Consider the following 14,062-nt stretch of genomic DNA (forward strand, 5'->3'; position numbering starts at 1 on the left):
CGTCTAAAATGTCTACAAAGTTGTGAAAATATGTAGCAAGTTTAAGTTACAAAATAATGACTAATAACATGTTTTATATGTTGCTTGTCATGTTTATTAAAATATGATCAATATTTTAATAAACCTCAGCAATCAAAACTGAAATCATGATATATGCAGGAATTGTGATATAAGAGTTTACTACGAAAAGGAAAATACGAAGACAATATGAAATTAAAGAAACCCAAAAAGAAGGATGAAATACCAAACTTTCATTCAAATCAAGAAATACAAATAAACTATTCAAGACGAAAATTTAACTACTTCGAACATAAAATTCAGGGAGAATAAGTGAATAAAAGTTTCGAACGAAAACAGGAAAAAGAACAAAAAAAAAACCATTTTCAACCTTGTCTAGCCTGCAAAGAACCTCATTCTACTCACAGCCTCTTCTCGACTCTCTCGTACACGGTTAACATCTTGCAAAAACTGAAAATCCACAACAACAACAAAAATATAGGCTAAGCATCTTTCAAAATAGAAACATAACAAAATGGATGAAACACATTAAATAAGAGATATAATTAACTGCAATAATTAAGTTTTACTAAAGGTTTGGCAAAATCTAGGAATCAGGAGATTGCAGTCGACAAAAGTCTCTCTTCCAAAAGCATACGCAAATATTATAACAAAATCATTTAGCCTTCAAAAAGGATGGAAGCAATTTCATAATATCAGAAAAATCAAAAGGGGAATTTAATAATTTGTCGATTGTTACAATGGTTTTCATGGTCACAGGCTGCACTTCTAGCACAATTTAGAATTGGGACAAAAATACTTTGAGAAATTAGACGGAACCTTTAAGATAAAATATCAGTTGAAAATAAAATGTCTTTTTTCCTAAGCAAATCAGTTGAAAATAAAATATCAGAAGCAGGATTGGTCTCTAGGCATTTCAATTATCATCACATCTTATACTTCAGGTTCAAGTATGGTGTAAATAGTGAGCAATGAAATTATGCCTTTTTTCCTAAGCAAATCAGTTGAAAATAAAATATTAGAAGCAGGATTGGTCTCTAGGCATTTCAATTATCATCACATCTTATACTTCGGGTTCAAGCATGGTGTAAACAGTAATTGAGAACAAAAAACAAAGACTTTATTGACACTTGACCAATGAAACATTCCTAAGATACATTAAACCTAGCTATTTTGACACACCAATAGACTTGAAAATCAAATATGAAAAGCAGCATTGGTCCCTGAGCATGCTTTTATGCATCAGTTTTTGGTTCATTAGTTCATTAGCTTTAATATATCAACCTATAGACACCTATAGGTTATAGAACCCTAATCAACTTACTGTCAGGGAACTATGGCAAAGAATGCATTCCCTGCTTGGGATTTAACCAAAAGTCCTATCACTAATCAAATCGTAATACCAACCCCATCAAGCATAGATTTGCTAAGCTTTGATGCCATCTTTGACAACTACTCTCACTAAATTAGCAAATTAAAGTTGAAAGAACTGATAAGAAAGAATAAATTTAATGTGTTATAACTCATAACCATAAAAACTTAAACGAAATTCATATAGTCTTCAGGGAAACCTTTCAAATTGATACAGTATGAAATCTAACATAAAAAATCATAAAATAAACCTAACCTCCAACATAAAATACCCATTTCATATGAGATTTCCTTCCCTGTTTCTACTTCATGTCACCTATATACCAAAGAAAAGATATCAAGAGAAATATCATTTTAAGCACAACTATGAAGGAAGAAACACATTCATTGTCCACATCTCAATTCATTATAAGGTATAAAAATAAACCATAACTAATCCTAAAATTAAGGATTTAAAGTAACAAATTTACAATAAAGATTTTTAAAAAAAAGTTAAAACTTAAAATGGAACCAAGTGAAAGCAGAGAAAACTACCGAAGGCTACGGTGGAGCATAAAGCATTTAAGTTTTTGAGAGGAATGTGCATAGAAATAGGGTGTAGAAGAAGGTGTGGATATGTTGATAGATTTTCATAATACTCCCAAAGAAAAAATTAGCCAAAATACAAACGCAAAAAAGAATCTTAATCAATTCCAGATAATAGAGGTACGTAGTGTTCTTAGACAGAGAGAAGAATTAAAATTCAGAATTAGAATTCAGATAATGGAGGTAGTGTTCAAACTTTGAACATCTCTAACATGACATCACCAAATCAGTAAATATTACACAAAATTTGTATAAAAACACATGAACATAAAAGGAAAAAAATAATAAAAAAGCAAATATTAAAAACAATAGATCATTACACAATTTAGGGTGACCCTAACAACAATTAAGGAATTGATTGCTTTTGTTGGAGACCAAAGCAAGTGTTTCCAAAACAGAGAACAAGAGCATAAAAGTTTTTGAATGTTAGATACCATTTTTACTTTTCCTTCTTCTTCCTCTGTTTCCCAAGAAAGCAAATAAACAGAATCAACCAAATATCACCACAAACCAAATGTATGGTAGTTAATTAAATGCCAAAGTAAGAAGTGCCAAAGAATCATTTAGCATACAAAAAACAAAAATCTGAGTCACCACTTGCAAAAGATTAGCCCTTTGTTGGTAGCTTCTTTCACTTACAAACTCCTTGGTGTTCCAGTGGCACAACAACTTCAGTACTTGCTGCACAATCCAAGCTCTTCAATACTTGATGCACAATCCAAGCCTTGCAAGCTACACTGGTATTTGTTATGGGTTGCCATAAAAGGAAATTTTCATTCTTAAAGGTCAGTATGTACGAATCTATAAATGTGTTGCAAAATTTCCACAAATATCAAATCAAACCATAGCTTAGTGGCAGCATGTATGTACCAAATTGTGGCACATCCCATTTCAGCTCATGACTCATCAAATAAGAAATCTAAAATATGCATACTATAGGACACATTCATATCATATAAATTGAAAGGATGAACCAATATTTTGCAAAAGCACAAAACTTTATTAACATCCCAACAAACCCAAAGGATAAAAACTGATAATCAAATCAATCATGAAATAGAGAATTGCGGACAGAATACGCACACATAAGGAAGACATGCAACAATCAAGACCACTTGCGCCACCCGTTTCTCTGTAATTGATCTTTCACTTTTTCATTGTCAATCTAACATACTTTTAAATCTTTACAAATCAAATTTTACAATAATTTGGGTTCTCGTAACCTACCTTCAATTTTGATAGTTTATCCTTTGCTACTTGCCTACTCCAATTATTGGAAGAAAACTGTACCAAAAATTGTGTCATTTTTATTGGAAAATTCAAAATTAAATGTTGAGCTTAAAAGGATATATGTTATAAAATAAATAAATTCATTCTAAAACTGGTGGAGTAAAGTACTCACAGAATATGTAACTCTTGCGGTTTGTTGAAAAGACAGATTCATTCCTATAATATATCTGTACATTGCACAAAACGTACTATGAAAAAAATATTGTTTTGGACACAGACATCAGAGTAAAAATTAAAAAAGAGAGGAAAAACTTATCACCTTAGGGAGAACTTATTTTAGAAAATTGGAACCCCAATACAAAAGAAAGGTTTGCAATTTCGCAGACACATGTGAGAGCCCAAAATTCATCGAAACGAAACACTAAAGCCAAGAGGAGCCTTTATTCAGCAAAGTGGAGGCTTCAATTTTGAAGGAAAGAAAAAACAGAAAACAAGAAAAGAAAACATACGTCTCCAATTCGACCGGTCATTTCGAGGGGCTGCCTCCGACGCAGCCTCCTTCATATCTGCCACCAAAGCCAAACATCAAATACAAAATACGATTCAAATGATCAAAACAAAATTAGAAAAAAGCGAAATAAAATTTGATAAAAGAGTGACACTTTGGGGTCAACCAACCTTTTTTCACAAAACCCAGAAATCCTTTGAGCTAAACCTGTACAGTGAGAAGAAGGATGAAGCGCAGCTGGAACGGCAACACACAAACGCAACATGTGAGAGGAAAACTGATGAGATAAAGACCAAAAGGGTGGCTGGATTAGCAGCGTGCCTCCCCATACGAAAATCGACAACCCCCAACGCATGCAGAACAGTGAAGTCTGATCTTCCATGGCTGCCCCCAACTAGCCCAACCAATTGGTTCGAAACGGACTGGAAAGCTGAGAGCGAACGAAACGTTCGAATTGAAAGAGATGCAAATGGGAAGGAGCAAAAAGGGAACAAAAAGGAAATTTTTTAGTAAAGGGCAAAACCGCCACTTCACTATTGCGAATGAATAGTCTAGGAACAATATCTTTTATTCAGTTTTAGTATATATATAATTTCTTTTGTTAAATCTCTTGTAATTTCTTTGAGTTGTAATGATTGTTTTGTCTAGGAAATTCCAAAGAGGGAGATTGTTAGTATATGATTATGTGATTGGCATTCCCTAGACCTTAGACAGATTAACATAGATGGTAAACTTATTATGACAGACTAGCAATGGCAAATGTCTCCATCCCAAGCTCTGCACATGGTTCAATAACAATTTCTAAGGTAATATCATCATTCAATCATGCATCTTGATTGTGCGGAATTTATAATTGTTTTCAAATCAAGGATTTGTTTGGAACTCTAATTTTAAAACAATTAAAGTTTGATTGGGAAGACTTTTTGTTTAAAGGAAGTTTGTTTCAATTCAAAAAACTACTTTCCAGTTTTTCACCTCAAAATTCTTCTCTTTTTCTTATTTGATTGGGATTTGATGAGCACATAAACTATCACATTTATTATCCCTAAATATATTTGTTAGTAATTGATTTTCTTACAATTTTAGTTAATTAGGTTTGTTTTTCACTTTTGCACTTGCTTACATACCCATTACATAATTGATGATGATTTCATTATTTTATCTTAAGGTTGAAGAAGATTATTGGATGCTAGTAGGCAAATGGTGGCAAGATTTATTAAAAAGATTGCAAGATGCACCACCTTGCCAAAGAGAAGAGAAATGCATGTAAGTGCATGATCAAGTGTTCAAGTGGAAGACATATTCAATTCATGCATGGAGTGGATGAAGCAACAAACATGATGGTGGCTTGAAGATGTGGAATCATGAACTATTAAAATTGTGAGTTAAGCAAATGAAATGAAGGATGATGAGAAGAGGTGCAACACTTAACCAAAAGAAAAGATTGAATAATAAAAGCAAGTAGAAGTGGAGCAACAATTGAAGAAAAGAAGAAACAATGAAGAGATGGGTTACGGTTGTGCATTGAAAGATGAAGAATTTGGAGAATGGAGTCATCAACACTATGGAATAAGTAATGGAAGCAAATTGGCAATTGGTTTGATGCAAGTGGAATATATATTGAATTCATGAATGGAGGGATTTAATGAATTTAGAATTGCTCCCATTTTCCTATAAATAGGAGGAGCTATGGCATTGTAAAAACACACCAAGCTCCACAACTCTTGAGCTTTCTCTCTTCCCTCCATCTTTCTAAGTTTTAATTTCTGTTTTTAGTTTTATTTTATGGGGAACTAACTCCCTAGCTAAGGCTAGGGGGAAAGCTTTTAATATGAGTGTGTAATTGTTATTAGTTTGATCCAAACTTAAGCTTTAATGTGAATTTGTAGTTTTTGTTCAAATGGAATTTGTAGTTTTCTTTTTAATTAATTGATGAATGTTTGATAATCTATTTCATGGGTTCAATCATGTTTTTCCCATTGTGTAGTAAAAACTTTCATGCTTTTAAAAGAGAAGAGAATTACTAAAGATTAATAGAATTTCGATGAAGTTTATTTTTTGATAGTTTGTTGCCAATGGTACAAGTTATGCTTAGAATACTTCTAAAGGAAATTAAAAAGAGCTTTAATTATTTTGAACAACTACAAAGGAAAATATTTTGTGGATCAAATTATTAAGAGTTGCATGCTTATGTTAAAAGTGGAAACCCAATGCCTTAGTGTTTTAATCAATTAAATTTTCTTTAAATCAAATCTTGCATAAATCAACCTCTCAATCACACTTGTTCTTTTTCATCTCTGTTATCTTTACACTGCTCTCTGTGGATACGACACTCGGACTTCCGAGCTACACTACTATACGACACCTCCCTTGGGTTTTGCAAAGTGGTGCGAACAAATTGGCGCCGTTGCCGGGGAGCGGCTGGTCAAAGAGTACAGAGATCCCCTTGGTCAGAGGTTTGCTGGTTATGTGAAATTCTTCACATATGGTACACTCTTTCCAACTTTCATCTTATTGTTAATAATTTTTTTTTTTTTGTTTTATTTTTATTTTTATTTTTTTATATTTATTTATTTACTTTATGCGACCTAGAGATCATCTAGGAAGGTTTGTCAAAAAGTCTGAAACTGTTAATTTAGAACATTCTGCTTCAACTTCTTCAACTGAAATATCCAACAAATCTGAAAGCATGGCAGCAATTGTGAATGATGAACAAGAAATTGCGAATAATGAACAAGAAATTGCGAATAATGAACAAATGGTTAATGCTCAGATTGTGAATGATGAAATAAGAGAAGTAGTTGCACCTAGAACTTTAGAGACATTTTTGCATCCTATTCGTGCACCAAATCCTTCATGCATCATGTTTCCACCTAACATGCCAAATTATGATTTCAAACCTGGAATGATTCAACTGCTTCCCATTTTTCATGGCATGGAAAGTGAAAATCCTTATGTGCATGTTAGGGAATTTGAAGAGGCTATTGGCACTTTTTACAATGTTCAACTTGATAGGATTAATTTCATAAGGTTGAAATTTTTTCCTTTTTCCTTAAAAGAAAAGGCTAAAAGTTGGTTGTATTCATTAAGGGCTAGATCCATAGGTTCTTGGGGGGAAATGACTCAAGCATTTTTTAACAAATATTTTCCAAATCACAAGACAATTGCTCTTAAGAAAAGAATCTCAAATTTCTCTAAAAAAGAAAATGAAACTTTGTACCAAACTTGGGAAAAATTTAAAGAGCTTTTGAATTTGTGCCCACACCATGGCTTTGAAAACTGGCGTCTTGCTAGTTATATCTATGAGGGACTTCTCCCTCATGATCGCCAATTTGTTGAGTCTATGTGTAATGGAAATTTTATGCAAAAAGACCCTGATGATGCCCTATAATTTTTGGATGAAATTGCTGAAAAAGCTCATCAATGGACTGTCCCCAGTCTAGTTGAAACCACTGATCGTTCAAGAATTGTCACATCTTCTACTAATAAAGGAATTTACCAATTAAAAGAAGAAGATGATTGGAAATTAAAATTTGAGGTTTTGACTAAAGAGATAACTGCTTTGAAAACGGAAAAATCAAATTTGCCTCAACCTGTTTTTCAAGCTGATGTTAATCAAGTATGTGATTCTTGTTATGAGATTGGTCATACTGTTAAAAACTGCCCAATTTTTCAGGAAATGACAGGAGCTTATGAGGAGCGTTGTGCTACTGTTGGAAACTTCAAACAACAGTATTCTCCTTTTTCCAACACTTACAATCCAGCAACAAGGAATCATCCAAACTTTCGTTGGAGCAATGATTCACAACCTCAGGTAAGTGATAGAAATTCTTTCAATCATCAGTTTCCTGCAACTAATACATTTAATGCTAGACCTTCTTTGAGCGATACTCTTCAAGCATTTATGCAGGAACAACAGAAGCAAAATCAAAGGTATGATACCTTGTTTGGTCAAATGGTTGAAGAAAATAAAGAAATTAAAAGCCAAATTTCTAAATTGACAAATTCTTTTGCAATAAATGAAAAAGGAAAATTTCCTTCTCAAACTCAACCAAATCCAAAGAATGTTAATTCGTGTGAAACCTCAATTGAACATGCTAAGTCTGTCATTGCTCTTAGAAGTGGTAAAATAATTGATAACACACCTTCACCGAAGGAAGTTGAAAAATCTAAGAATAATGATAAACTTAACATGTCCAACTTGAATGAATCAAATGAATATCATTTTCCTGCTCCTTTTCCTCAAGCTTTAAATCCTCCAAAGAAATTGAATCAAAATTCTGAAATTTTGGATGTCTTTAAAGAAGTCAAAGTTAATATTCCTTTGTTAGATGCTATTAAACAGATCCCTTCATATGCTAAATTTTTAAAAGATCTGTGCACATTTAAAAGAAAGCATCAGGTGAAGAAAACTGCATTTTTGACTGAACATGTGAGTGCATTATTGCAACATAAGGTCCCTCCTAAATACAAAGATCCAGGAAGTCCTACTCTTTCATGTGTAATTGGAAAAAATTACATCAATTGTGCTTTGCTTGATTTGGGGGCTAGTGTAAATTTATTGCCATATTCAGTATATTTGCAGTTAGGTCTTGGTGAATTGAAGCCCACAACAATGAAGTTGCAACTTGCTGATCGTTCTGTACGAGTGCCGAGAGGGGTAATTGAGGATGTGTTGGTCCAAGTGGACAAATTTTACTACCCTGTTGACTTTGTTGTTTTAGATACACAACCTGTTTTGCATTCTGAAAATGAAATTCCTGTCATTTTAGGGCGTCCCTTCCTTGCTACATGTGACGCACACATTAGTTGCAGAAGTGGGGTAATGAAACTCAGTTTTGGTAACATGACATTGGAAATTAACATTTTTAATGTTTTCAGGCGACCTTATGAAGATGATGATTGTGCAGTGGTGAACTTGATTGAAGCTCTTGTGCAAGATCAATTTGAGAAGACCAGTATTTCTGAACCTTTAGAGGATCTTTTATTGAATTCTAAAGAATCTGAATTACTTGAGGATCCGGAAATTGCTTATCTTAATTCATTATTTAATTCCTTGCAGGTTGATAAATGGACGCCAAGGTTTGAGAAGCTTCCACCTTGGAAGGAAAAGACATTGCCATCAAATGTGGAAGTTCCTAATCTAGAATTGAAGCCTTTACCCATGGGACTTAAACATGCATTCTTGGGGGCAAACAACACTTTTCCAGTGGTAATATCTTCTGAACTTGACTCTTTGCAAGAAGGTAAGTTACTTAATGTGTTGAATTCTCATAGATCTGCCATTGGTTGGACTCTTGCTGACATTAAGGGAATTAGTCCTCTTGTTTGTACTCATAAAATATTTTTAGAGGATGAAGCCAAGTCTTCCAGGGAGGCACAGCGTAGGTTAAACCCAGTCATGAAAGATGTTGTTAAAACTGAGGTGTTGAAATTAATAGATGCAGGTATTATTTATTCCATCTCTGATAGTAAATGGGTAAGTCCTACTCAAGTTGTACCTAAGAAATCTGGCATAACTGTGGTTGAAAATGATAAAAATGAATTGATACCTACTAGAGTTGTTTCAAGTTGGCGCATGTGCATTGATTACAGAAAGCTAAATTCTGCAACTAGAAAAGACCATTTCCCTTTACCTTTTATTGATCAAATCTTAGAAAGGGTAGCCGGTCATGAATTTTATTGCTTCTTAGATGGATACTCAGGTTATTATCAAATTGAAATTGCCATTGAAGATCAAGAAAAAACTACTTTTACATGTCCTTTTGGTACTTTTGCTTTTCGTAGAATGCCTTTCGGATTATGTAATGCTCCTGCTACTTTTCAAAGATGCATGATCAGTATTTTCAGTGATATGGTTGAGCAATTTCTTGAAGTTTTCATGGATGATATATCTATTTTCGGTGATTCTTTTGATAATTGCTTGAGTAATTTGGAAAAAGTGTTGGTTCGATGCCAAGAGAAAAACTTTGTTTTAAATTGGGAGAAATGTCATTTTATGGTTTCTTCTGGAATTGTTCTTGGTCATATTGTTTCTAATAAAGGAATTGAAGTGGATAAAGCTAAAATTGAATTAATTTCAAAATTGCCAGTTCCAAAAACTGTTAAAGATGTCAGATCATTTTTAGGTCATGCTGGTTTTTACAGGAGATTTATTCAGAATTTTAGTGCAATATCTAGACCCTTGTGTAATCTCCTATTAAAAGACAGTAAATTTGAGTGGTCTGATTCATGTCAAAAGGCTTTTGATAAATTAATTGAAATGCTCACATCTGCTCCAATTATGCAACCACCTAACTGGACTTTACCTTTTGAAATTATGTGTGATGCCAGTGATTTTGCGGTTGGAGCTGTTTTAGGGCAAAGAAAGGATAAGAAGCCACATGTCATCCATTATGCAAGCAGAACCTTGAACAGTGCTCAGATGAATTATTCTACAACTGAAAAAGAACTCCTTGCTGTGGTATTTGCTTTGGATAAGTTTCGTTCTTATATAGTTGGATCACCTATTGTTATTTTCACTGACCATGCAGCTTTAAAATACCTTTTTGAAAAGAAAGATGCTAAAGCTCGACTGATTAGGTGGATCCTACTACTTCAAGAATTTGACATCACAATCAAAGACAAAAAGGGAGTAGAAAATGTAGTGGCTGATCATTTGTCTAGATTGAGTTTTGAGGATTCCATTGAAACATTGCCAATTAATGATTCTTTTCCAGATGAGCAATTATTTACTATTTCGGAATTACCTTGGTTTGCTAACATTGTTAATTTTCTTGCTACAGGTAAAATTCCATCTGATTGGACTGCTCAAGACAAGAGGAAATTTCTTACAGAGGTTAAAAATTTCTTTTGGGATGACCCCTATCTGTTTAAATACTGCCCTGATCAAATCATTAGGAGGTGTGTACCTGATAATGAAATCCATGCAGTAATTTCTTTTTGTCATAATGAAGCATGTGGTGGTCATTTTTCTGTAAAGAAAACCGCTGCAAAGATTTTGCAGTGTGGATTTTATTGGCCTACGCTTTTTAAAGACACTAATTCTTTTTGTCGAACTTGTGACCGTTGTCAAAAGTTAGGGGCAATTACCCGTAGAAATATGATGCCTTTGAACCCAATTTTGGTAATTGAAATATTTGATTGTTGGGGCATTGATTTTATGGGTCCATTTCCTATTTCTTTTGGATATCTTTATATCTTGGTTGGTATTGATTATGTTTCCAAATGGGTTGAGGCTGTTCCTTGTCGACATAATGATCATAAAACTGTTTTGCGGTTTTTAAAAGAAAACATTTTCTCAAGATTTGGAACACCTCGAGCTATAATAAGTGATGGGGGGAAACACTTTTGCAATAAACCTTTTGAGGCTTTAATGAAAAAGTATGGTGTCACTCATAAAGTCGCTACCCCATATCACCCACAAACAAGCGGTCAAGTTGAACTTGCTAATCGGGAGATAAAACAAATTTTGGAAAAAACTGTGAGTCCTAACCGTAAAGATTGGTCTTTGAGATTAACTGATGCTTTATGGGCATACCGTACAGCATACAAATCCCCCATAGGGATGTCACCGTACAGACTTGTCTACGGTAAGGCTTGTCATTTACCAGTTGAACTTGAACATAAGGCATATTGGGCAATTAAAATGTTTAATTTTGGTTTAAATGATGCAAGTTCGAATAGGAAACTTCAGTTGAATGAGTTGGCAGAATTAAGGAATGATGCTTATGAAAACTCTCGAATTTACAAAGAGAAAATGAAGGTTTTTCATGATAGAAATATTTTGAGGAAAAACTTTGAACCATCACAGAAAGTTCTCTTATATAATTCAAGATTGCATATTTTTCCTGGTAAACTGCGTTCCAGATGGACAGGTCCATTTGTGGTCACAAAAGTTTTTCCTTTTGGAGCAGTAGAGATTGAGGATCCAAAGAATGGTAATGTTTTTAAAGTTAATGGTCAACGTCTTAAACCATTTTTGGAGAATTTTGTTTTGCAGGATGACACGATTCACTTGGAGAATCCTGTTTATCAGGATTGAATTTTCAGACTATCTTTACTTGGTATCATGCTCGACCTAATCGCTTCAAGGGGGAGCATTCCAATCCTTTCTCTTTACTTATTTTGTTATTATTTTAAGTTGTTTTTGTTTAATAATTAAAATAATATGAGTTGACTTTTGGTAACTCCAGTGAGCGTCTCTGTCAATACAGTGTCTAGGAGTTCTTTAGGCGACACTTTCGGTGTCTAAGAAGTTTGGGTTTTAAGCGGGACCATTGTGACCCCTCCAACCTTCCCGGAACCCATGGCTGTCTTTTCTGAGGCCCTTAACTGGTCATCCATGAGTTGCTTGTATACTTGTGTGATTAAGGGTTCCTGTTTCTTTTGTTTGTTTGTTATTTATTTTGTAATTGTATTTTCTATTTATTTTGTATTTTAATTCTTTTTTTATTTACTTTAATACCCTTCATTTGTTGTTATAACATTGCTTATTTCTAAGTTTTACACATTGAGGACAATGTTTCATTCAAGTTGGGGGGGAGTGGAATTAGTTATCACAATTTGTTTCTAAAATTTTCTCCTTAAAAAAAAAAAAAAAATTAAAAAAAAAAATTAAAAAAAAAAAAAAAAAAAAAAAAAAAAACCTCTATGCTTGTTGTCATCGAAATATATTTGCATTAAATTGAGATTTGATATTCATGCATGAGTTTAAAATTGAGAACACTTGAGCGATACGATAACTAATCCAGTCTTTAGTCTTTTTCATTTATTTCTACTTAATGAATGATTTATGAGCTAAGCTTTGAAAAATTCACACTCACACTAATGCGCTTGAGAAGATAGAGTTTGAGATTTATTGTATTTATCCTTGTCTAAAAAAAAAAAAAAGAAAAAAAAGAAAAAAAAAAGAGAACTTTCACTTAGTAACCGGGCCTCTTGCCTAATCAGTAGTGAGTGTTCGCGTCAAACCGTGAAGTTCTTAAAAAAAAAAAATAATAATAAAAATAATAATAATAATAATGCATGTGTGACTTGTTTAGCTTTGTAGCCTTTTTAACTCGAGTTATTAAGCTCATCGGGGTGTATCAACACCTAATGCCTTAAAGCCTTTGTGTTTGAGAGTCATTGGCCTAACACTCGCTACATGGGTTAATTAGAAAGCTTAAGGGAGCTAAACATTGCACAGTCCACATAATTGCATGTATATATTTATTATTAAAAAAATAAAAAATAAAAAAATCTAAGATAGCAAGGATGGTGTGATTATGATTGAATTTTTGTCTTCTCAACTGTGTTAGTTCACTTTACACCAAAGAAAGCAAATGAAAAGTTTATTAATGGTGATAAATGACTTTGACTTTAGACTGGGAGAACTTAAAGTTTTGGATTTGTGTTCGCTCTTTTAAATTTGTTCATGAATTGAGAATTTTGGTTTTTGAGCTTTAACATTCTTGATGATGATTTGGCAGGAGAGTTACTTAAAATTTCAGATGTTTGTGGGTATCATCCCTGAAAACCCTCACGAGACTACAACTCGTCCACTAGGGCAACCTAGAGGTTTAAAGGCTTATTGCATATGCTAAATGCAATCGAGATCCCTACGAAAGTGGCTTAGTTAGTTTTCATTTATGCTTAGTTTTTAAATTTTAGTTTGCTCGAGGACTAGCAAATTATAGGTTTGGGGGTATTTGATGAGCACATAAACTATCACATTTATTATCCCTAAATATATTTGTTAGTAATTGATTTTCTTACAATTTTAGTTAATTAGGTTTGTTTTTCACTTTTGCACTTGCTTACATACCCATTACATAATTGATGATGATTTCATTATTTTATCTTAAGGTTGAAGAAGATTATTGGATGCTAGTAGGCAAATGGTGGCAAGATTTATTAAAAAGATTGCAAGATGCACCACCTTGCCAAAGAGAAGAGAAATGCATGTAAGTGCATGATCAAGTGTTCAAGTGGAAGACATATTCAATTCATGCATGGAGTGGATGAAGCAACAAACATGATGGTGGCTTGAAGATGTGGAATCATGAACTATTAAAATTGTGAGTTAAGCAAATGAAATGAAGGATGATGAGAAGAGGTGCAACACTTAACCAAAAGAAAAGATTGAATAATAAAAGCAAGTAGAAGTGGAGCAACAATTGAAGAAAAGAAGAAACAATGAAGAGATGGGTTACGGTTGTGCATTGAAAGATGAAGAATTTGGAGAATGGAGTCATCAACACTATGGAATAAGTAATGGAAGCAAATTGGCAATTGGTTTGATGCAAGTGGAATATATATTGAATTCATGAATGGAGGGATTTAATGAATTTAGAATTGCTCCCATTT

At 33.4% G+C, this 14,062-nt stretch overlaps 1 protein-coding gene, 1 long non-coding RNA gene and 1 other non-coding gene across 10 annotated transcripts; 1 reads left to right on the plus strand and 2 right to left on the minus strand.

Moving 5' to 3' along the window:
- Window positions 1-230: 230 nt before the first annotated feature.
- Window positions 231-4,183, minus strand: LOC110764973 (uncharacterized). Of its 8 annotated transcripts, none has more exons than XR_015834110.1 (5): window positions 3,883-4,183; window positions 3,714-3,770; window positions 3,524-3,625; window positions 1,646-3,431; window positions 231-468 (listed from the first exon to the last, which is right to left on the minus strand). It is a non-coding gene; the product is annotated as an uncharacterized LOC110764973 (long non-coding RNA). The 8 variants fall into 8 exon arrangements; XR_015834111.1 differs by having other exon boundaries at window positions 1,646-3,258; window positions 3,377-3,431; window positions 3,524-3,770; XR_015834107.1 differs by having other exon boundaries at window positions 1,646-3,625.
- A 2,695-nt stretch (window positions 4,184-6,878) lies between these two features.
- Window positions 6,879-6,985, minus strand: LOC148296695 (small nucleolar RNA R71). The gene has a single exon (XR_015834218.1). It is a non-coding gene; the product is annotated as a small nucleolar RNA R71 (small nucleolar RNA).
- A 919-nt stretch (window positions 6,986-7,904) lies between these two features.
- On the plus strand, window positions 7,905-12,267 carry LOC148296696 (uncharacterized). The gene is made up of 4 exons (XM_088248607.1): window positions 7,905-8,958; window positions 10,498-10,633; window positions 11,246-11,388; window positions 12,248-12,267. Exons 1-4 carry the CDS (start codon window positions 7,905-7,907, stop codon window positions 12,265-12,267), a joined length of 1,353 nt encoding a protein of 450 aa, XP_088104733.1.
- Window positions 12,268-14,062: the final 1,795 nt, after the last annotated feature.

The sequence above is a fragment of the Prunus avium genome, chromosome 2, assembly GCF_965620075.1.
Source record: "Prunus avium chromosome 2, drPruAviu1.hap1.1, whole genome shotgun sequence".
In the NCBI taxonomy this organism is placed as follows: Eukaryota; Viridiplantae; Streptophyta; class Magnoliopsida; order Rosales; family Rosaceae; genus Prunus; species Prunus avium.

Bases quoted from the DNA above. Each gene is read 5' to 3' on its own strand.
- LOC148296696 (XM_088248607.1), top strand. From the start codon at position 7,905: ATGTCCAACTTGAATGAATCAAATGAATATCATTTTCCTGCTCCTTTT. The intron at 8,959-10,497 runs GTAAGTTACTTA...TTCTTGCTACAG, and splicing joins ACTTGACTCTTTGCAAGAAG to GTAAAATTCCATCTGATTGG. The intron at 11,389-12,247 runs GTTCGAATAGGA...GTTTCATTCAAG, and splicing joins TTTTGGTTTAAATGATGCAA to TTGGGGGGGAGTGGAATTAG.